Raw genomic sequence first — 22409 nt, 5'->3', positions numbered from 1 at the left:
GTGACAGCAACCCATTCAAACTAGCTTAACCAAAAGGGATTTATTAAAAGGATATATATGGATCACGATTAAACTTAGGAATGGCTATCTCAGTGAAGGTAAGGAACCAGCTCAATTCAAGGAGCCCTCAGGAACTACAGGAACCAAGATTTCAACTCCCACTAGGACTCTTCTTTGCTCCTCCCTGGCTGCTTCATTTTCTTCATACTGCTGACCTCCTCCTTACACATGGCAGGAAACACGGCTGCCAACAGCTCGTGAGCCTCATCTCTCCAACCTCAATCACTAGAAAGGGACCACTAGTTTTGAAGTCTAGGGAAGGGATTTTAGTTTTCCAGCTTTGACTCTTACTTGGCCTAATTATCTAATTCTGGCTAATGAGTGAGGATTGTGGCAGTTCCCACTACAACCATAGAAAGGTAGATCAGCTTGGGGGTGGGGAGAAGAAGGAATCCATAGTTCACAGGAGAAAGAAGGGTGCTGCACAGAGGAAACAAGAGATGCACACTTTGCAAAGGGAAGTCAATCCCACAGTCTGATGTTTCTGAGAGACCTAGCTGTGAGAGATGTTAGTTGTTACACAAGGCTATCATCCATTTTATTCCTTAAATATAGGATTATTTAAATGTTTATACTCAAGACTTAACAAAATGCCACTTCTTCATTTAAACAGAAAGTAGTAGTGCTGGAACATGGACGCTCAATGTATTATGGAAAATGTGTGGGATTGATGTCCACATGGATCCTAACATTGGCAAAAGGCTTAATGCTCTGGGCAATACCCTCACGACACTGACAGGAGAGGAGGACATAGATGATATTGCTGATCTCAATTCAGTGAACATAGCTGATCTGTCCGATGAGGATGAAGTTGATACTATGTCTCCCACTATCCATACTGTAAGTAAACTTCCTGTTAGACTTTTCTAGACTGGCCTTTATCCTGAAATAGGGATTTGATTAACTCAATGTTATTTATTATATTGTAGTTGCTAAGTGTAAAGGAAGAGAATGGTGGTTCCATGTGTCTGCATTTTGTAATGCTGGTTTTTGCTTTTATAATATTGTCTTTTAATTGATAGTTTTCATAATGACTGTCAACAAACTTGTGCCTTAACTTAAAGGTAATGTACTAACAATAAAAGCAAAGTGCAAGCAAACCTGTAGAGACAGAAAGTAGATTAGTGGCTGCTGAGGGCTGGGAGAGTTGGGGAGGTTTAGATGGGGAGAGAGACTGCTGTTACTTTTGAGGTTTCATTTGGGAGATGGTGAAAATGTTCTAAATAGATTATGATGATGGTTGTACAACTTTGTGAATATACTAAAAACCACTGAATTGTACATTTTAAGTGGGTAAATTTTATGGCATGTGGATTATATCTCAAGAAAGATGCTAAAAAATGGATCTCAAAGCAAAGCGCATGCACACAAAATGAACTATACATTTAAAAAGATGTATTTCCGTCTATACATTTTATAGTATAAATTATTTGGTAGTTAAAAATCAAGTTACTCACTACTTTCATTCTGGTACTGACTTAAAACTTTTTAAAACAAAATATCCTTTAACTCTTGTTTCCTGAAATAGTCTTGTTCTTGGGAAGAAATTTTTTAAAAATTAATGTTACTGTTTATCATTTAGAGTTCAGATGGAAGTTCAGTAAGTGGAGATGGCCACAAGCTCACCTTTGGGCAGCGACTTGTAAATCACCTGCTAGGCCTGACGCCCCCAAATCAGCGCTATTCTGTTCCTGCAGAGTATCTGTGTGACCCAGAGATGTGGGGCTCCCCTCAGTCTAGCCAGTCCCATTTGAAAGCATGCAGAGCTCACTCATGGGGAAACGTAGGTAGCCACTAAATAGATTCCTTGTGAAAATGAAGGGATTTGAATCACTGGAGAATTCTAATCATCGTACTTGATATAGATGGCTTTGATTCTTGCATGCTTCCTTTGATTTAAGGTGTCATTTTTGTGATACTATAGATTAGCTATGTGACCTGAGGGTGGTATTGACAGACATGCTTTTGATTTTTCAGGAAGCTGTAGATTATCGAAGACCAGGAGCATCATGCAGCCAGCCAGGAGAACTTAGAGGAAGAAAAATCATGAAGCGTATAGTGGATATCAGAGAACTGAATGAACAGGCCAAAGTAATAGATGATCTTAAGTATGTGTATGATTTTTAATGTAACAGAATATTTTTAATAGTAGAATCATAGAATTTTCAGTGTGGAAAAGACTGGACTTGGGGCAGTACAACCCCTTTAATTTATAAATGAGATCACCAAGGTCCAGAAGAGTTTGGTGACTTGCATGAGACCATACATTCATTAGTGATGAAGTTAAGCGTGAAGTCCTAGTCTGGCGCTCATCACAACTCCCCATTTCTGGGCAGTTTATGACTGACTTTATATTCCATATATGTATCTCTACATGTGTATACACATTTACACATATTTTCACATGTGCATATTAACATATGCACTAGTCTTTTGCTAACGTTGGTATTTCTGGAATATAAATTTTTAAGGGAGGAAACAAATTTAGCATTTATTAAGTACCTATTTTGAATCTGACATGTTATTTCAATGTAATCCTCACAGGATTTCTGTGTGGCTAGATGGCATTATCCAAACTTTATAGGTGAGAAAACTGGCTCAGAGAGTTTAAAGAATTGAAATTTGAACTTGGGTGTGTCTGAATTCAAAGTTCATGCTTTTTTTTTTTTTTTTTTTTTTCTGCCTGCCTGCCTATACTAGCGGTTCTCTAGAACTAGGGTGGATATAGGGTGAATAGAGAGAGAGGAGTAGGTGGTGGTAATTTTTTTTCTTTATTAGTTGCCTGATACATAGTACTAAGTAAATAACTTGCTCTAGAAGACTAAATATCCTGCCTATCAAACTGACATTTTTGTTTTCCCAGGAGGTGATATTCACGCTCTATCTTTTCTAATCTTCATACACCTATGCCTGTGTTTTTTGCATTTGAGGACTTTAAACAAATATATGCATTTAGACAAATAAATGCATCAGACAAAATGCATATATTTGTCTCATATTGTTTAGGTATTACCTAAAAACTATTCATTGAATTAATTATGATATAATGATTCACATTTTCCTGTTGACTTACATTACAGTTTGAGTTTTGCTCTTAGGGGTTAAAAATGACTTGAAGGAAAGTATACTTCCCTAAAATCTTACTTGAGGCTTAAATACATGTAGAATTTTACATACATTCTTCTGTAGACTGGGTCCATAGCTTTCATGAGATTATCAAAGATTCTCTTAATGCAGAAGTCGGAAAGAGCCATTTCCTAAAATGTTAGAGTTTTTTTTATTAACTTTATGGAGGGTTTTGGTCTGTCCATATATAATCTTCGATATTCTGAGAAGTGAAAGAATTAAAAAGGAGCAAATAAAAATCAATCTTACTTTGTTACTACTTTACACTAATTGCAGTATTTGTTTTGCATCCAGAAAATTAGGTGCAAGTGAAGGAACCATAAACCAGGAAATTCAGCGTTATCAACAATTAGAATCTGTTGCTGTGAATGATATTCGAAGAGACGTTCGTAAAAAATTACGGAGGTCTAGTATGCGAGTGAGTAAACATTTAAGAAGAATTTTATTATTAAAGTAGACCATTCTTTTATTTTTTAGTTTATGAAACTTTGTGAGGATACTTATGTTCTCTTTCTTCCTCCATTGCTAGTGATAATACCATTTGATTTGTATGTCTCATATCTACTATGTACTAGACGCTATTTAAAGCACTTTATATTTAACAACCCACTAAATCTGTACAACAGCTGTATGAGGTAGCCTGTATTATTTTCCTCATTTTAAAAATGAGGAAACAGACAGAGGTCAGGTAATTTGACCAAGGTTATACGGCCATTAATCTCAGTGGAGCCAAGATTTAAACCCAAATAGTGGGACTCTACATTCTGTGTCCTTAGCCACCACGTTTTGTCCACCTTTCATGAAATCATACTTTCTTTTTAGTCTTCAACTCAAATGTTAGTCTTTTGAGATGTCCATTTTATTCCTGTCCCATTTTCTGCAGCTGACTTTATCTCTAAGCCACTATACTCGCGGCACTTCATTCTTTTCCCTTTGTTCATTTAGTTGTCCGTACTAGAATCCGAGTCTCTTAAAGAACAAGTTATTTACCTTTGACCCCACTTCCCACCACATTTTTTGGGATTTAGTCCAGTTGCTGAACAAGTAAAATAAATATGTAGATAGATATACTATAAACATACGTAGAAAATAATTCTAAAATGTATTCAAATAGAGGTAAGTTGCTTTGGGTTAAGGTGGTCTTGTTAGTGGAAAAAGTACTTAAAAAAAAATAGATTCTTAACCTTTCTTTTTTTAATAATCAGCAGAACCCTCTATTTTTTTTTTTTTTTTTTTTTACCAGCATAAGGTTTTTGGGTCACACCCCAGTACATAAAAAACATTAAGTCAAAGTTGCTAGGGCCAGAGGAAGTGGAGAAAGGTTGTAGAGATCCAGGGTTCATTGACTTGAACTTTATCTCCTTGATCATCCCAAACTCCCAGACACCCTAGTTTGAATACTGTTATAAATTATTTATTTAAACTGAAAATAAAATCCAATCTGAGTTATTCATCACTGGCTTCTGATAATAATAAATGGATAGTTATGACTTCTAATGCATAAATCTGTGTTTAAAATTTTTCCTACCATATACTTAACAATCATATAATAGAATTAAAATATTGTTTTCATACTGTTTATGAGGTAGTTTATACTTGGTAATTGACTGTTGATAAAACTAGGTAGAGAGGATTAGGGAAATTACCAAAATTGTATCAGCATTCTTAACATTTACCTCATTTGTCATTTCCCCCTCAATTCCCCTTCAGTCCTCTTGCATTCCACATTTCCATTGTATTTGAGTCTTTTCAGTATCTAGTTCCCAACTAGATACAGATTTGGAGAAGAGGGATTTGGAAACCAGTAGAGTGTTGAAGTCACCCTTTCCTTTCCTTTTTCCTTCCCTTCCCTTTCCCTTTCCCTTTCCCTTTCCCTTTCCCTTTCCCTTTCCCTTTCCCTTCTCCCTCCCTTCTCCCTCCCTTCTCCCTTCTCCCCTTTCCTTTCCTATCCTATCCTATAATGGAGTTCTGTCACAGGAGTGCCTTTGGGTAGTACTTGAGATGATTGATGGCCCTCAAACCCAGCCTCTCCCTCTCTCCCTCCTGCTTTCCCTTAATCTCTCTTTCTCTTCCACCCCCAACCTAGCTTTCTCCCAGAACCTGTCTTTTTAATTCTCATTTTCTTTTGCTGTTCTTTACTTTTTAATTGTTTCCTTTCTTCTCACCTTATTTCTGTACCCTTCACCCCTGCTCCCAATCTTTCTCTTTTCTCTTGCAGGCCAGCTGGTGACTCATATTTTCATTGTACACTCCTTCTAAATAACATTAGGTCCTGCTCTACTTTGATCCACCTATACTGTTAAGTGACATTTAAAGTCAAATTTAAAGTAACACGTTATCAGGGCGCCTCAGTGGCTCAAGTTGGTTGAGCATCCGACTCCAGGTCATGATCTCACTGTTGGGAGATCAAACCCCACATCCAGCCTCACATGGGCTGTGCTGGGTCCGGACCCTGCTTAAGATTCTCCCTCTCCCTAGGCCCCTCCCCTGCTCATGTGCATGTGTACTCTCTCTACCTCTCTCTCACTCTCTAATAAAAAATAAAAATAAAGTGACATGTTATTGACCTGGGGGAAAAACAGACTAATTTGTTGAATAGAATAATATTTTATCTGTAGTCAGATATTACAACACCATCAGTTGTTTAAAGTCACTCTTCTCCCATTTCATTAGGCTGCTTCCCTAAAGGATAAATGGGGTTTGGGTTACAAACCAAGTTACAGCCGTTCAAAAAGCATTTCTGCTTCTGGAAGACCACCTCTTAAACGAATGGAAAGGGCAAGGTAATATATATTTCAACCATTGAAACAAATAATAAAATTTCTGACTCCTTTACAAATGTCCACTACTTATTTATTGTGTTCTAATTGGGGAAATTACATAATTAAGGGAGCAGAACTAAACCTCATTAGTCAAATACTGGTAATAATGGATACTGTCAAACTAAAAAGTTTGAAGAATTCCTCTATCATATTTATACCACAATCATTGTGTGCTTTTCAGTAAGGAAGTACATTGCTATTTAGACAAGTTTATATGTAAACTTATAGACTACTCAAAGAAATGAGTATTTGCATATTATTAGCTGCTGCTATAAGTTTGTCACTTTTAGATAAGGTGTGATTACATACACATTTAGCATAGGAAGAAATGGAAATTTTACATATTAAAGAAAAATACTGTCTTACTAATAAATGAGCACTTGAAGTAAGAAGTATAAATTTTTACATGGTTTAGTTTCAGAAAATCTCATGTTAATCAAAACCTTCAGTGCTTTTTTAATAGTATGCTACATGTTAAGAAATGGAATACCAAAAATTTAACCCTTGGATAAGGTAAATATTTAGAAATCTTTAGAATGTTAATGTCATTTGTGAGACTTCTGTAAAGTCCAGGGGCTTTTTTAAAACAATACTAATGTTTTGTAACTTTATATTTTCCTTACAGTTCTCGAATAGGAGAAACTGAGGAGCTCCCTGAAATCCGTGTAGATGCAGCATCTCCTGGACCCAGAGTAACTTTCAATATCCAAGATACAGTAAGAGAGATACTATTGGTTCAAGATACACAGTGCAAAATAATTTTTATTAATTACAAAATTATAGTAGTTACACAATTTCAAAATACTAATTCCTATCTACAATGAAAGTGTGGATTGTGATGATTGAAGTATCTAAAAATTACCAAACAGCAGGACACTGCCTCTGTGCCATCATTTGAGAGCCATGCTGCAAGTGTTGTATGTCTGACATCATTAGTTGTATGTCCTAGTGCATGTCTACCATTTTGCACCAAGAATAAAGACTCTACTGCTTGTTCTTAGGTAGAAAGATTTTGTTGAGTAATTTTCCTTTCAAGTATGAATCCGCATTAGGTCTTTTACACAAGTGTAAATGCAGAATGTTTATACTTTATGTATTTATGTATTTTATTATGTATTTTGGTTCAGAATATATAGTGATAATGGCAGAAACCAGAAGTCAGAAAAGGTCAGCTTAAAAGTTACATTTAATTTTATGTATGTTAAACTTTATGTTAACTTTATGTTTGTTTTTGAAGATTTGTTTACTATTAAACCATTGTTTATTTTTCACGAGTTTTTATATATGTTCTTATTATTTTAATTAAGTTGAAAAAAACAATATGGGGAAGTACACCACAATCCAGCTCTCCTGGGGAAGGGTATTTTCAGGTACTTATTAAGAACAACATAAATTTTGCTTTAAAACTAATTAACCACCCTCAAATCTGCTTTCACATTGTCTTTCTCTCATTTTGTACTAAACTCAGGCCTCAAAAATACTTTACATAAAGCTTTAAGATTGTTTGAATTTTTTCACCATGTATGTCTTACAAGCTCTTGCACAAATACATTTTATTTCTATACTTTATACAGTATTATTGAATCTCCAAAATTAAAGACTAAATCAGCTTACCAAATTGACCAAATCATAAATCAAAAACTGCTATTTATTAGTTATTTGCTAATCCCTAAGTGCATCTCTTTTCCCTGCATTCAACTACAAAATGAATCTTTTCTTTAAAGAAATTTTGTTAACTAATTGAAACTAGAATTAAACTTCTCTCAGAACAACAAATTAATCCTTGAATGTTATTTCTTTGGAGTCACTGGTATAAAAAAGCATACGTGTATAAAAGCAATCCATTTAAAAAATACTCTCATGTTTGGGGCGCCTGGGTGGCTCAATTGGTTAAGCATCCAACTCTTGATTTCGGCTCAGGTCATGATCTCATGGCTTGTGAGATCAAGCCCTGTGTCAGGCTCTGCACTGACAGCATGGAGCCTGCTTGGGATTCTCTTTCTGTCTGTCTGTCTCTCTCCCTCTCTCCCTCTCTCCCTCTCTCCTTCTTTTCCTCTGTCCTTCTGCCCCTCTTTCCTTCTCTCCCTCTCCATCTCCCTCTCTCCCCTCCACACTCTTCTCTCTCAAAATAAACATTTAAAAATACAAATAAAAATTAGTCTCATGTACAAAACTGTGGAAAATGTGCTACACAATAATTCATAAGTTGAATTAACATTTTTATGAACCATATATTTTCCCTAAATATAAATCATGAAAGTAAACTGAATTTTAAAAATATATCTGTAGGGGTGCCTGGGTGGCTCACTCAGTTGAGTGTCCAACTTCAGCTTAGGTCGTGATCTGACAGTTCATGGGTTCAAGCCCCATATCAGGTTCTCTGCTGTCAGCACAGAGCCCAGTTCAGATCCTCTGTTCCCCCTTCTCTCTGCCCCTTCTCTGCTTCTGCTCTCTCTCTCAAAAATAAATAAATATTAAAAAAATAATTTATAAAAATATAGCTGTATACTAGGTATATAAATCCTTGTCTAAGAATTTTCTGTCAAGTTACCTTAATTTGACATGTATTTTGTTTCCCTTTCCCCACCCTTTTAAGCTATAGTCTCAGTATATATCCTATAGTTACACTGATTTAGTCAAACTGAATTTTGTTTTAGAACTATTAGATTATAGTGAGCTTGATAAACATTTTTTTTTCTACAAATGAACTTGGAAGTAAGTTATTTACAGAATTGAACTGAGTGATTCTACTAATTGATTTTTCCCCATCTAACTTTCTTTTTTTAGTTGAAATATAATTGACATGTAACATTAGTATCAGACATACAACTAATGATTTGATACATGTTTATATTGTGAAATGATTAAGTGGTTCTTAAGGGCATTAATATTTGCATTGGTTCAAATCCTATTTTTAAATAGTAATGTATACTATTTGTAAAAAGTAGTATATAAAAATCATAAATTACAAAATAGATTAAGGCACGGCTAAATATAAAATAAATATAAGACAAAGGGATATTTACACAAACTCATACTACACTTTTAAAAATTGAATATGTTCTGATAAATAAAACCTGTCTTACATATTTACTAAATAACATGTATATTATAAAAAGTGAGGAAAAGCTGGACTCTGCATTTATGAAATTTTGATTATAATAGTCTATTTTTATGTATCTAATTTTGTTGTATCTAATAGTAGAATCAATAGATTTCATTCCTTTGCACGTTACACTTTACAAAGGCTTTTCACATTTTCAAGGGATATTTAAGCAACTCTCAAAACAGGGAATACAAATTAGATCATAGGAAGTTTTTTTGTTGTTGTTTTTTTGTTTTTATTTTTTTTGGCCTTAAAGACAGTGGCCTCCTGGTGCAATCCTCAGTGACACAGTGTTTATAATAAACTATTCATCTTAAAAAATAATATTCTTGAGTTTGATATCTTTAATTACATAACTATTTGCACATCTGTCTTTAATCAATTAGGAACTTGTTTCTTCAGCTCAGGTCATGATCTCACAGTTTGTGGGTTCGAGCCCCACATCTGGCTCTGTGCTGACAACTTGGAGCCTGGAGCCTGCTTTGGATTCTGTGTCTCCCCCTCTCTCTGCCCCTTCCCTGCTCACACTCTGTCTCTGTCTCTCTCAAAAAAAAAAAAAATAATTAAAAAATAAGTAAATAAAAATAAATAAAATACACCTACAAAAAGCGGGGGCACATGGGTGGCTCAGTTGGTTAAGTGTCCAACTTCAGCTCAGGTCATGATCTCATGGTTCATGGGTTCAAGCCCTGCATTGGGCTCTCTGCTGTCACCAAAGAGCCCACTTCAGATCCTCTGTGCCCCTGTCTCTCTGCCCCTCCCCAACTCACACTTTTTCTCTCTCTCTCAAAAATAAATAAACGTTAAAAAAATATATCCACGTAAGAGACTCTTAAATCCAAAGAACAAACTGAGGGTTGATGGGGGTGGGTTAAATGGGTGATGAGCATTAAGGAAGGGCACTCTTTGGGATGAGCACTGGGTGTCATATATAAGAGATGAGTCATGGGGTTCTACTCCTGAAGCCAAGATTACACTGTATATTAACTAACTTGAGAATAAAAAAATAATAAAATAAAAAGTAAAAAAAAAAATTGCTTTAATGCAAAAAAGTATATATCTACAAAAAGCATCTAGAAGCATGAGGTACTTTCTGTACTGACACTGCATGCTCTTCTGTCACTAATTGCTCTCTTGCCCTTCTGATTTACAGTTGGTCACATTATTTGCTTTGTCCCCATAGCATGTTTAACTTAAACAATTACACAACATGTACTAATTAACAGGATGATAGAGGCTTCTGTAAAGTAAATTTCACTCTTTCAGTCATGTGACTTTCCTGCTTCCCTCCTTGGTGTGCTATTTCATGTTCATAAATCTGACCTTTCTTTCAGTTCAGAGTGAGGAAATTCAAGTCTGAGGGAATTTTAAATGTTTAAACATGTTCTTTCTCTTTCTCTTTTTTTAATTAAGAAAAGATATATAAAATGAACCTGATTTCATGTTTTCTCTTTTTACAATCAGTTTCCAGAGGAGACAGAACTGGACCTTTTGTCAGTAACCATTGAAGGTCCCTCCCATTACTCATCAAACAGTGAAGGATCATATTCTGTGTTCAGCTCTTCCAAAACTCCAGGAGGCTTTTCAACAGGCATTCCTTTCCAACCTGAAGAGGGCCGACGGGATGACAGTTTGTCTTCCACTAGTGAAGATTCTGAGAAGGATGAAAAGGATGAAGATCATGAGAGGGAAAGGTTTTATATTTACAGGAAACCCTCGTAAGTAGCCTTTTTGTTTTGAGATGCTTAGGCAGTATTTCAGAGTTTAGAACTGATCTTTAAAGCATTATGTGTAACTATTAACTTTTATAGAAAAAAATCTTAATTTGCCTAGCCAGAGTGAGACTAAGAGACATATCTGTGGCTTACTAATGTAATTTAGCTCCATATGGCATTATTTTTTCTTTCCCTATTCTTCAGTCTTTTAATAAAATCAGGAAAGTAACATTTTACAATTTGCAAGTACGAAATCTCCTTGAAAATGTAGACTATATTTCATACACCAATATTTAGACACCTTAATAGCAGTGATGCTGTCTGTGTCATCAGCACCTAGCATGTTGCTCAGCACATGACAGTTACTGAGTGCGTGGTTGCTGAATAAAATGTGACTCCATCAAACTTAGGAAAATCTTCAATAGTATGAACTAGTTGAGTTGTATGTATGAATTTATAAAATAGTAAAATTTATTTACAGACTGTTGCTCACGTAAGATATTGGAAAATAGTTTGTTGAAAATTTTTTCGATTTAATACAGTGTAATGATCAGTTTTCTTTCTCTAGACATACATCTCGTAAAAAAGCAACAGGTTTTGCTGCTGTTCATCAACTATTTACAGAACGCTGGCCCACGGCTCCAGTCAACCGAAGTCTTAGTGGCACAGCTACAGAGAGAAATATTGACTTTGAACTTGATATACGTGTTGAAATTGATAGTGGAAAATGTGTGCTACACCCAACTACCCTTCTACAAGAACATGACGATATAAGTTTGAGAAGGTAAGAAATTGGTCAGAAAAGGGTACATGTAATTTCATTTGTTAGAAATACTATTTCTATATCACTGAATTACAACAGACTTTCCACCCATGTCCCAAAATGTAGATTTAAAGAGTGGATTTAATCACACCTGCAAAGTTTGAGTGGTTATTTGTATAATATACTATTTCTTTAAACAAGTGTATAAAATTTTCTGGCAACTGGAAATGGATGTCAGATTTAGATCCTAGCAATTTAACTAGAAGAATTGTATCTTTGGAATTCTCCTTGTATCGTGCACGTTTCTATTATAAAGACAAGTGCAGTACACTGAGATATCTTGGTTATTCAGAATTTTGATGAATTCAAATAGAGATAAAGATTGGGAAACAGTGGCACAGAGGCCTCAGTATACCGGACTGTCGTTTAGGATATAACTGCAGCTTTACCATTTGTTTCCATCATTAAAAAAATGGTGGTATAAATAGGCTTAAGATTAGATTATTTTTTCTTGAATTTTTTCCTTTGCTTTTCTTTGACCTAATCTGAAAAAGAGCTAAAGAGGCACGCACCTGGCTGGCTCAGTCAGTTGAACATCCAGCTCTTGACTTTGGCTCAGGTCATGATCTCAAGAGTCGTGAAATCAAGCCCCATGTCGGGCTCTGCACTGAACATGGAGCCTGCTTAACATTCTCTCTTTCTCGCCCTCTGCCCCTCTCCCCTGCTTGTACTCTCTCTCACTCTCTCTCCTTCTTAAAAAATAAATAAATAAAAGCTGAAGAAAATAAGAATTGAAGGGATGGGGAGGAGGTAGAAATGTAGATTTTTATAAAAGGGCAGAATGCTGACAGTTGTTGAAACTGGAGCCTTAGGGGTTCACTGTACCATTCTGTTTACTTTTTGAATTTTTCATAATAAAAGATTTTTAGGGGCACCCGGCTGGCTCAGTCATTAGGCCATGCAACTCTTGATCTTGGCATTGTGAATTTGAGCCCCACATTGGGTGTAGAGATTACGTTAAAAAAAAATTTTTTTTTAATGGTCTATTTGTCTAAGGAGGGTTTTATAAAATGAATAAAATGAGAAGATGAAAAGGCACTTATACAATTGAATTCCTACAAATGTAGTAGTAATGATAAGAATGTTAATTTGTTATAATAAATTGCCGATATTCAGCTGTTTTTACCTACATAAAGGGCAATTTCATTTGCCTCAGCCTGCTATGTTCACGTGAAACAATTGCGGCCTCAGGAAAGAATAAAGATAACTCTCCTATGTAGTTATGGAAAATACAACATAAACATGCAAGGCATTAACCAGTTTAGCTAGAGATGCTAATAAGCTTTACTTTTTCAACTTTATTAATGAAGGATTACATTCCACTTACTGTATAAATAAAAGTTTGATTTTAAACAAAAGGAGATAAATGTCCTTTTTAAAAAAGATAAAACATTTTTCTGTTTATAGGAGTTATGATAGAAGTTCCAGGAGCTTAGATCAAGATTCTCCTTCAAAAAAGAAGAAGTTTCAAACTAATTATGCTTCTACTACCCATTTAATGACTGGCAAGAAAGTGCCATCATCTCTACAGACAAAACCTAGTGACTTAGAAACAACAGTATTTTACATTCCTGGAGTTGATGTAAAGGTAAAAACCTAACGGTCTAGGTTGTATTATATGCATCATTAATTATCTTTATATTCTAATATTAATATATCATTTATTAATGTTAATTATATTAATATTAATATGTAATTTCTATCCATCTAGGGTTAGCTTATTCTTGGTGGTGTTCATTTTCTATCATACACATTCTTCCTTTACCGAGTATATTAACATGAAACTTTTCATTTTTCTCTGATGCAGCTATATTCTGAACATAAGAACATCTAAATTATAGGTTGCCACTTCTTTTATATAGCTTTTCCATTAAATTTTGGCAGTAAAAAGTTACTTTTTTATACAATGAATATTGTATAAACCTTTGCTGAACCTTTCCAAGTCCAACTTAATTAAACATCTATTTTTTAGATTCTAGAATTATAGAATGCTGTAACATTAAGCTAGAAAAGAATTTATTATCTGGGATGACTTTTTAAATTTTAAATGAAAAAGAGTTAAGAATCTTACTAGCATCACAACATTTACTTGTAAAATGGGTCTTCTGACTGCTGGATTGGTGTTCTTCCTCATTTTTCTACATTTGTTGGTTTTCTTCATCTGGATTATTTTAATTTTGAAAGTTTATCTGTCTTCATACAGTTGCATTACAATTCCAAGACACTAAAGACTGACTCACCTAATGCCTCCAGAGGATCTTCCTTGCCAAGAACGCTCTCTAAAGAGTCCAAGCTGTATGGTATGAAAGATAGTGCATCATCTCCTCCTTCTCCTCCTTTACCCTGCACTGTCCAGAGCAAGACTAACACCTTACTTCCTCCCCAACCCCCACCTATTCCCTCAGGTATTTCAGGAAAATATACCTTATTTTTAGTTTTTTTTTTGTAACTTTTTGGTCATCACCTCTTTGCTCTATTGAGAATTTCTTTCAAGTTTACATGTTTAAGAAAAAAGGACATAGATTTGCCAATAACGACTGTATAAAATTCATATATGGAAATGTGGCCCAACTACTTTTGGATATTTTTCAAATTGATACTACCTTAGAATATCAGTGTTAAAAAAAATTTAATATACTAAATAGTTTAACTTTTATACACGCACACACATACACACACACACACACACACACACAAATGTATTTAGAAAAAATTTTCTGCAGTTAATATGTGGGAGCTTATGATTTAGATGGAAACAGTAAACTTACACATTTAAGACAAAGTACATTGGTCTTAACCACATTTATTATCTATTTTTGCATAATAAATGATCCCAAATCTGGTGGCTTTTAACCTCCAACACAGTTTGTGTGGATCAGAAATTCAGCAGCAGTTTGGCCGGTAAAGTCATCTGTGACATTGCAGTCAAGGTGTTGGCTAAGTCTGCAGTCGTCAGAATGCTTGACTAGGTCTGGAAAATCTGCTTCCATCACTTCGCATTCACATGGCAGGCAAGCTGGTGCTTTAGTACCTCCCCACTTGGGCCTGTCCACTGGGCTGCTTCAGTGTTCTCATAACAAGGGAGCCGACTTCCTTCAAAAGGAGTGATCTCGAAGAGAATGTGACTGAAGATGCAATACCTTTTATGGCCTAGTCTCAGAAGTCACAAACCATCACTTCCACAATATCTTGTTGATCATACAGGTCAGCCCTATTCACTGTGGGAGAGAACTACACAAGGGCATGAATGCCAGGAGGCAAGAACCACCGGCAGCTATTTTGGAATCTGGCTATCACACCACATGAATACCTCAAATATACATTAGAATTTCCAAAACAAAAATTAAAATTAAAAAATAAAAAAAAAGGAATATCAGACAAGAATTATTTGAAGATGTTTCGTTTGAGAGATGGAACTTGATACATAAATCCTTTAAAATAGCCAGTAGTCATGATATTCATATTTTTTATATCCCTTTTCAATTGACAGGGAACATCTATGCCCATTTAAGTGCAGGACAGATAATATTATTCCAATTTTATAAATGAGGAAAGCTCAGGTTCACAGAAGTTGAACTGCTTTGCTAGTTTTACAAAATTGATGTATGTTGGGGGTAGAAACCTAAGCCAAAGTTAACTAAGTCTTAGTTAGCTATTATACTCATCTACTGACACAGAATATTTGTTATGTAGGAGGAAAGAGATGGCAGTCCATGTAGGGGAGCATTATAAGTATCTATAAGCTAAAAACAGAAGAACATAGGAAAGCCTGAAAACATTTTTCCTCACTTACCACAAAATATTGTTAATCAACTCTCTCTATATCTTCTTAAGTGGACAAAATAATGCTAAATGAAATACTAAGCAAAGCATAAACTTGAAAAATTGAACCAAAATTTGTGACCTAGAGCAAGCAGGAGTAACTGTGGTATTATGTGCATCATTAATTATCTTTATATCCTAATATTAATATATCATTTCTATCAATCTGCTATTTTTATTGTATTCTTGTATGGTTTATGTATAAGGTGCTTCACCTGATGAAACTGTCCTGTAGTTCTAATTTCTCATAGAATTATTGTATGTTTTATGGGGACTATTAAATTCACCTCACATTTGTAAATGTTCTAGCCAAAGGAAAAGGAAGTGGAGGAGTCAAAACAGCCAAATTGTACGCTTGGGTAGCACTTCAGTCATTGCCAGAAGAAATGGTTATTAGTCCCTGCCTATTAGATTTTCTGGAAAAAGCTCTAGAAACTATCCCAATCACACCAATTGAAAGGAATTATACAAGTAAGTATTCTCCTTATACATTTACTTCTCAATCACTTATATTTTAAAAATTCTATTACTTAGAAGAATTTTTAGTGCTATTATATATTATTATATACTATATTCAGTGATCATGAATTACACAACTGAAAAAGAACTTGAGAAATCATCTAGTCCTCATTTACGAATAAAGAAATTAGGTCTTGGTGAGGTTATATGATTTTCCCATGGCCACAGCTTGTTAATGACAAAATTAACATCCTTAATTCCTACATTAGATTCTCTCTTGGACTGGAAACTTCTTGAGGGCAAATACTTAATTTTCTCTGTACAGTGTTATAACAGGAACTGGAATTTGGAGAAAAAAGCAAGAGTTTTGAATAGGGAAAGATTTGTAGAATGATGGGCCACAGAAGCAAGTTTCTGTGTGTTCATATCCCTTATCTCAGTACTAGCATAAGAGAAAAGATATTTTAGTAAATAGTTTGCCCTTGCCCTAATAATAAAACTAAATATTTTAACAGCTGTCAGTTCACAAGATGAAGATATGGGACATTTTGAAATACCTGATCCTATGGAAGAATCAACAACATCATTAGTATCATCTTCAACATCTGCTTACTCTTCCTTCCCTGTAGATGTTGTGGTTTATGTACGAGTTCAGGTGATATACTTCATTTATTCCTTTTTGTTTTAAAGAAAAATGTTTTTCTTAAGTTTATTTGAATATTTCCAATATTATTTTCCTTAAAGTTTCCTTAATCTTGGTTCATGGACCTTTAGTATATCTATCAGGGCCTAGAGATTGACATATGGGAAGTTTATATACAATTTTATATGTGTATTAACTTTTCTGCTGGGGAGATGCATAGATCTTTGGGCTATCAAATCTTAGATTTCACACTGTTATGGCAAAAATAAAAATGTTTACATTAAACCTCCTTTTTTACAGCATTTTATTCCTTTTTTTGTTAGGACACCTGTATTTCTTGCCATTATGGTCCTTTTTGGGCAAATATAAAGTGTAATTGAGATATAAGTCACATAATAGTACCTTTGTTAGATTTTTGCTAAGTTATGGAATTTTTATTTAGTATTTTATTATAAAATACAGTCTTATCAGTAGGCCTTTGGGAGTATATATTAGTATCTGATTGAGTCCATTTATTAAAGAGGACTTGAAAACCACTTGTAACCAAACCTCAGGATTTTTTTTTTTTTTTTAGTTTATTTATTTTGAGAGAGAGAGAGGGCAAGCAAATGGGGAGAGGGGCAGAGAGAAGGAGAGAGAGAGTCCCAAGCACATTCTGCACTGTCTGTGCAGAGTCCAGTGTGGGGCTCAAACCCACAAACCCATGAGATCCCAACCTGAGCCGAAACAAAGAGACGGACGCTTAATCGACTGACTCACCCAGGCGCCCCCAAACTTCAGGATTTAGTTAACCTTCAATTAAAACCTGATAATCTCAAGAATAAAAGAAACTGATGGTCATCTGTTCAAACTATTTTCTACAACAGCAATTTGGCCAAACGGGCTTCAGTCTGATCTTCTGGAGTTTTGCATTAGTCTTTTGAAAATATGATGAAAACATGTAACGGGTGACAGCTAGAAAGTTTATACAACTTTTTTTTTTTTTTCAACGTTTATTTATTTATGGGACAGAGAGAGACAGAGCATGAACGGGGGAGGGGCAGAGAGAGAGGGAGACACAGAATCGGAAGCAGGCTCCAGGCTCCGAGCCATCAGCCCAGAGCCTGACGCGGGGCTCGAACTCACGAACCGTGAGATCGTGACCTGGCTGAAGTCGGATGCCCAACAGACTGCGCCACCCAGGCGCCCCTATACAACTTGTGTTACTACAACAGCTTTTTAAAAATTTTAGTATAAGAGGAATTATTTCCTTTAAAAAACTTAATTATGAACAAGTATAATATGAACACACCTTTAAATGTTTTACCTAGATGTCTAAATATGTATCACTCAGAGGTACCTCCTCAAATATTTAGATTTTTTTAAGTACCATTTTATTAATACATTTTGGTTAATATATCATGTATCTGTTTGATAAAGGCTAGGACATTAAACACAAAAATCCTTTTGTGTTTGGTATATGTGGAATGAAATGGAAATTAAATATAAATTTGGAATCCAGTATGAAATGTTTTAACTTTTCTAGTACCTAGAAACTTTTTTGGTTTTCTGTGCTTTTTAGCCCTCACAGATCAAGTTTAGCTGTTTACCAGTATCAAGAGTAGAATGCATGCTGAAGCTGCCATCCCTGGACTTGGTGTTTTCTTCCAACCGAGGAGAACTAGAGACTTTAGGGACCACATATCCCACAGAGACTTTATCCCCTGGAGGTAATACTACCCAGAGTGGAACAAAGACCTCTTCAAGCAAAACTGGAATACCAGGTATAGAAACACTCTTTATTACACTGGTGTAAAGCAAATTCTACTTTTTAAACAAACATTTTACTAGTAATTAGTATGTATTTCTAAAAAATAAATTTGGAAAAGGGGAATATTTGAGAATTAGAGTATATATGGAAAAAATACAGAGATCAAAGTTTTTTAGTCTATTTTGTACTAATATATTTAGTATATTTTGGTACAAGTGAATGACAATTGAGTAACATTTTTGTTTGGCTTGGAGGTATACACTACAAGCACTATGAAATAACTGACATGTTATTATACATCTAAGTACTTCTGAATGTTTTATGTTATGCTCTATTTTTACATTTAAGAGTAATCAGTGTTGCAAATGGAAAGTAAGAGATGTAGTTATCTTGCAAGAATTTATCACAGTGAAATAAAATTGTATGAGGTAGTGTGTACACACACACACACACACACACACACACACACACACATATTTAATGGTAAATTTTGTTGCCTGACTCAAATGTCCACTTTATGAAAGGTTTTGTTTTTAAGACAGAACCTATGATTTCCTGGTGAGACAGTTACTGTTCACTAATATATTAAAGCTGTCATTTCTGCCCTAAAAATCATACATCACATATGCAAATCACAAAGGTTTTATTCTTAAGAGACTACAATGAATGAAATGGATACTTATGAATAAGAGAACTATCATTAAAACAATGGTTCATAACCAGGGGTGATTTTGCCCCCAGAGGATATTTGACAATGTCAAAAGACACTGGAGAAATGGCAACGCATTTGGTTGCTGTGTGAATCTTTGAAAGTTTCACCATAAAATAGGAAAACAAAAGTTAATATTTTAGGAATAACTTTTGCTAATGTGGTTGCCCACTGTCATACTTAGCTCCAAAATATTGCTGCTAGAATTGTGTTGCAGTCAACAAAATATTGGATTGGTAGTGTCCATTTTTTTAAACCTATTTTTTGATTATAAAATTAATTCATTCATTATAAGAATACAGAAAACAGAAGAGTGCTAAAAATGAAAATAATAATATCCTTTTATAATAAACAACCAGTATTATCACTTCCTACTTACTTTCCAGCATTTTTATAGATAGTCTTCTTCCTAGGCAAAATTTAAATATGAACTCTTCTATGTATCTTTTAAAAACTTAAAATACAGGTTTTCCCAAATTATTAAATATTCACATGTAAATAACTTTAATGATTGCATGATATTCCGTCATTTTGATCACATATTTGAGACTCCCTGGGCTTTTTGTTTTCTATTTTGTAAGTAATATTGAGATGAATATCTTTGTATATAAATTAACATCCTTAGGATAAACTCTTAAAAGTGTAACTCCTGAGTCAGAGAGAGTAGACATTTTTAAAGCGTTTGGTATGTTTTCCTCTTCTTAAATATAAAGATTTATATTTTATTTTATTAAAAAAAATTTTTTTAATCTTTATTTTTGAGAGAGAGAGAGTGCGAGCAGGGGAGGAACAGAGAGAGGGAGACACAGAATCGGAAGCAGGCTTCAGGCTCCGAGCTGTCAGCACCAAGCCCAATGCAGGGCTGAAACTCACAAACCGTGAGATCATGACCTGAGCTGAAGTCGGACGCTTAACTGACTGAACCACCCAGGCGCCCCAAGATTTATATTTTAAACATAAAAGATTTAAATATATCTTAAATATAAGATTTATGCATCCTCACCACAGTGTGTGTAGACACCAAGTTCACTGTATTCTTCCCAACATTATGCTTTAAATTTATTTTTAATCACTGGTTAATGTGATGGACTAAAAATGGGATTTTATTATGTCATTACTTTATTGGCTAATGAGGGAGGGGGATAAATATGCCTATGTCCATTTCTCCGTTGGGATATTCACATTTTTTCATAATGACAAAATGTCACAAAGTATTGATACTTAAATTATTATAACAGTATATATGTGCTGTGCTAGGTATATGTAGTGAAAAGAATATGAAATGAGTGACTATTTGTTATGCCCACATTTTGATTCTTGAGAAAGTAAAGAAAAATGAAGTAGCATCCCTCATTTTATCATCATAAAACATGCAGGAAGGAATGATGATGAGAATAAATGTATGAGAAGTATAGGTTATGACAGTATCCATTCTTTGAGAGGGTCTTTGTTGAACTTTACTGGGGTCTGGCTAAGTGCTAGGTTGGATATATGGTAGTGAACCTCACTAGCAGGTATGTCCCTGCTAATGTGGAACATAAGTTGAATTTGGAGAAACATAATAAGCAGACAAACATTTTAAGTGGAAATGGGAAGTCGGCGAGTATCAATTAGCTAGAGAGTTGGGGTTATGAACACTTTAGGTAGAGAATACAAAATCCATGAGGCAAGAAAGAATTTGGCAAGTTTAAAAAATGAAAACAGAAATACAAGTGTAAGTAGAGTGTGGCAAACAAAAGGTGGACTGGCTTTTGAAAAAGATTTTAAAGAGATAAGATACAGCCAGATCTTGTGAGGAAGCCATTGAAGAGTTAAGCAGAAAAGTACATGTGATTCTGATTTACCCCTTTAGAACACTAGAGTGGCTACAGTGTGAGAGCTGATTGGAGGAGAACAAGAGTAGAAGGAAGCAGGGAGAACAGTTGGCCATTTCAGCAGTCCAGAACTGATTATTGCTTAGCCTAGAGTAATAGTGAAAGAAGGGAGATGGACAGTCTTGATAAATGCCCTCAGACATAGTAATGATATGGTGATAAATTGCATGATGGGGAGTTAGAAGTGGGAAGGATGACAACCCCCAGGTTTCTGGTTGAGCTGTTTGCTTGGAAATGTCACTTACTGGAGATGGGAGACCCTGGAAAAAAAACAGATTGGAGATAAAGATCAAGAGTTCAGTTTCGGACATGATAAGATTTAAATGCCTGTGACACATTCTAGTAGGATGTCAAGTAACCAGTTGCAATATGAATTCAAAGGAGGTCTATATATTTTGGAGAAACACATTTCAGAATTATCAGCAAACTCATATAATGTTCTATTCAGATGCTTTACTCATATTTTGTACATTTAAAGCGTATTTTGAATTAGCGTATCCACCCATGGTAAGTGTTGCCAGTGAGGCTTTCTCAGGGAACAGAGACCTTTAACTTTCTGCATTTGTGTACCTTCCTCTATTTCCACTGCTTGCTACTGAAATGTGGACTCTAGTTATATGATTTGGACTTTTTACAGTTCTCCTCCCCCTTTGTTTAGCCTCAACTGTTTTGTACCTCTTCCACTGCCTGCTTCCAGTGGAACAAAGGAGAAAAGTAACAGGAAACCATGGAGTTGGCCAAAACATATGTATAAATGTTTCAAAGATGAACAGACTATTCAACCGTGGTTTATAGAATAAATTAATTGCAAAGTACATCTAAGTCTTTATTTTCATTTCAAGGATTTAAATATATTGATCAGTTAATAATGTTTGAGTATTTCCATTTAAAAAAATTTTTTTAACGTTTTATTTATTTTTGGGACAGAGAGAGACAGAGCATGAATGGGGGAGGGGCAGAGAGAGAGGGAGACACAGAATCGGAAGCAGGCTCCAGGCTCTGAGCCATCAGCCCAGAGCCCGATGCGGGGCTCGAACTCACGGACCGCGAGATCGTGACCTGAGCTGAAGTCGGACACTTAACCGACTGCGCCACCCAGGCGCCCCGAGTATTTCCATTTTAATTTCAAGTCTTGTTTGGTTCATAAGAATGTATTAAGTGACAGGCTTTTAAATTTTTCTGTGGCTTGTAATTTTTGCATTTCTTGTGTTCACTACAGGTTCATCAGGACTAGGCAGCCCTCTTGGCAGAAGTCGACACAGTAGTAGTCAGTCAGATCTAACCAGTTCCAGCAGTAGTTCATCTGGTTTGAGCTTCACTGCATGCATGTCTGATTTTTCCCTTTATGTATTTCATCCATATGGAGCAGGGAAACAAAAAACTGCTGTTTCTGGGCTGACTTCTGGATCAGGAGGACTAGGTATACTTAGAGTGTTTGCATCTTTTTTAATTTAAAGCAACTTTTTTTTTTTAATGTTTATTTATTTTTGAGAGAGTGAT

General features: G+C 35.1%; 1 protein-coding gene across 10 annotated transcripts in view; it reads left to right on the top strand.

Annotated features, from left to right (window-relative positions):
- Positions 1–22409, top strand: part of BLTP1 (bridge-like lipid transfer protein family member 1) — a 220428-nt gene that overhangs the window by 177598 nt on the left and 20421 nt on the right. For 6 of the 10 annotated variants that reach the window (XM_040474633.1, XM_040474632.1, XM_040474634.1 and 3 more), the window contains 15 exons: positions 674–900; positions 1643–1843; positions 2038–2168; positions 3481–3604; positions 5860–5969; positions 6634–6724; positions 7316–7378; positions 10579–10832; positions 11398–11613; positions 13060–13240; positions 13856–14057; positions 15784–15945; positions 16449–16588; positions 18138–18339; positions 22129–22329. In XM_040474633.1, the coding sequence (XP_040330567.1) occupies positions 674–900; positions 1643–1843; positions 2038–2168; positions 3481–3604; positions 5860–5969; positions 6634–6724; positions 7316–7378; positions 10579–10832; positions 11398–11613; positions 13060–13240; positions 13856–14057; positions 15784–15945; positions 16449–16588; positions 18138–18339; positions 22129–22329 (2505 nt within the window). The remainder of the gene's footprint in view (positions 1–673; positions 901–1642; positions 1844–2037; positions 2169–3480; positions 3605–5859; positions 5970–6633; positions 6725–7315; positions 7379–10578; positions 10833–11397; positions 11614–13059; positions 13241–13855; positions 14058–15783; positions 15946–16448; positions 16589–18137; positions 18340–22128; positions 22330–22409) is intronic. The other 4 variants (XM_040474639.1, XM_040474635.1, XM_040474644.1 and 1 more) reach the window with 4 other exon arrangements.

The sequence above is a fragment of the Herpailurus yagouaroundi genome, unplaced genomic scaffold, assembly GCF_014898765.1.
Source record: "Herpailurus yagouaroundi ecotype Mexico unplaced genomic scaffold, PumYag 28, whole genome shotgun sequence".
Lineage (NCBI taxonomy): Eukaryota > Metazoa > Chordata > Mammalia > Carnivora > Felidae > Herpailurus > Herpailurus yagouaroundi.
This window is presented reverse-complemented; position numbering and strand designations above follow the sequence as displayed.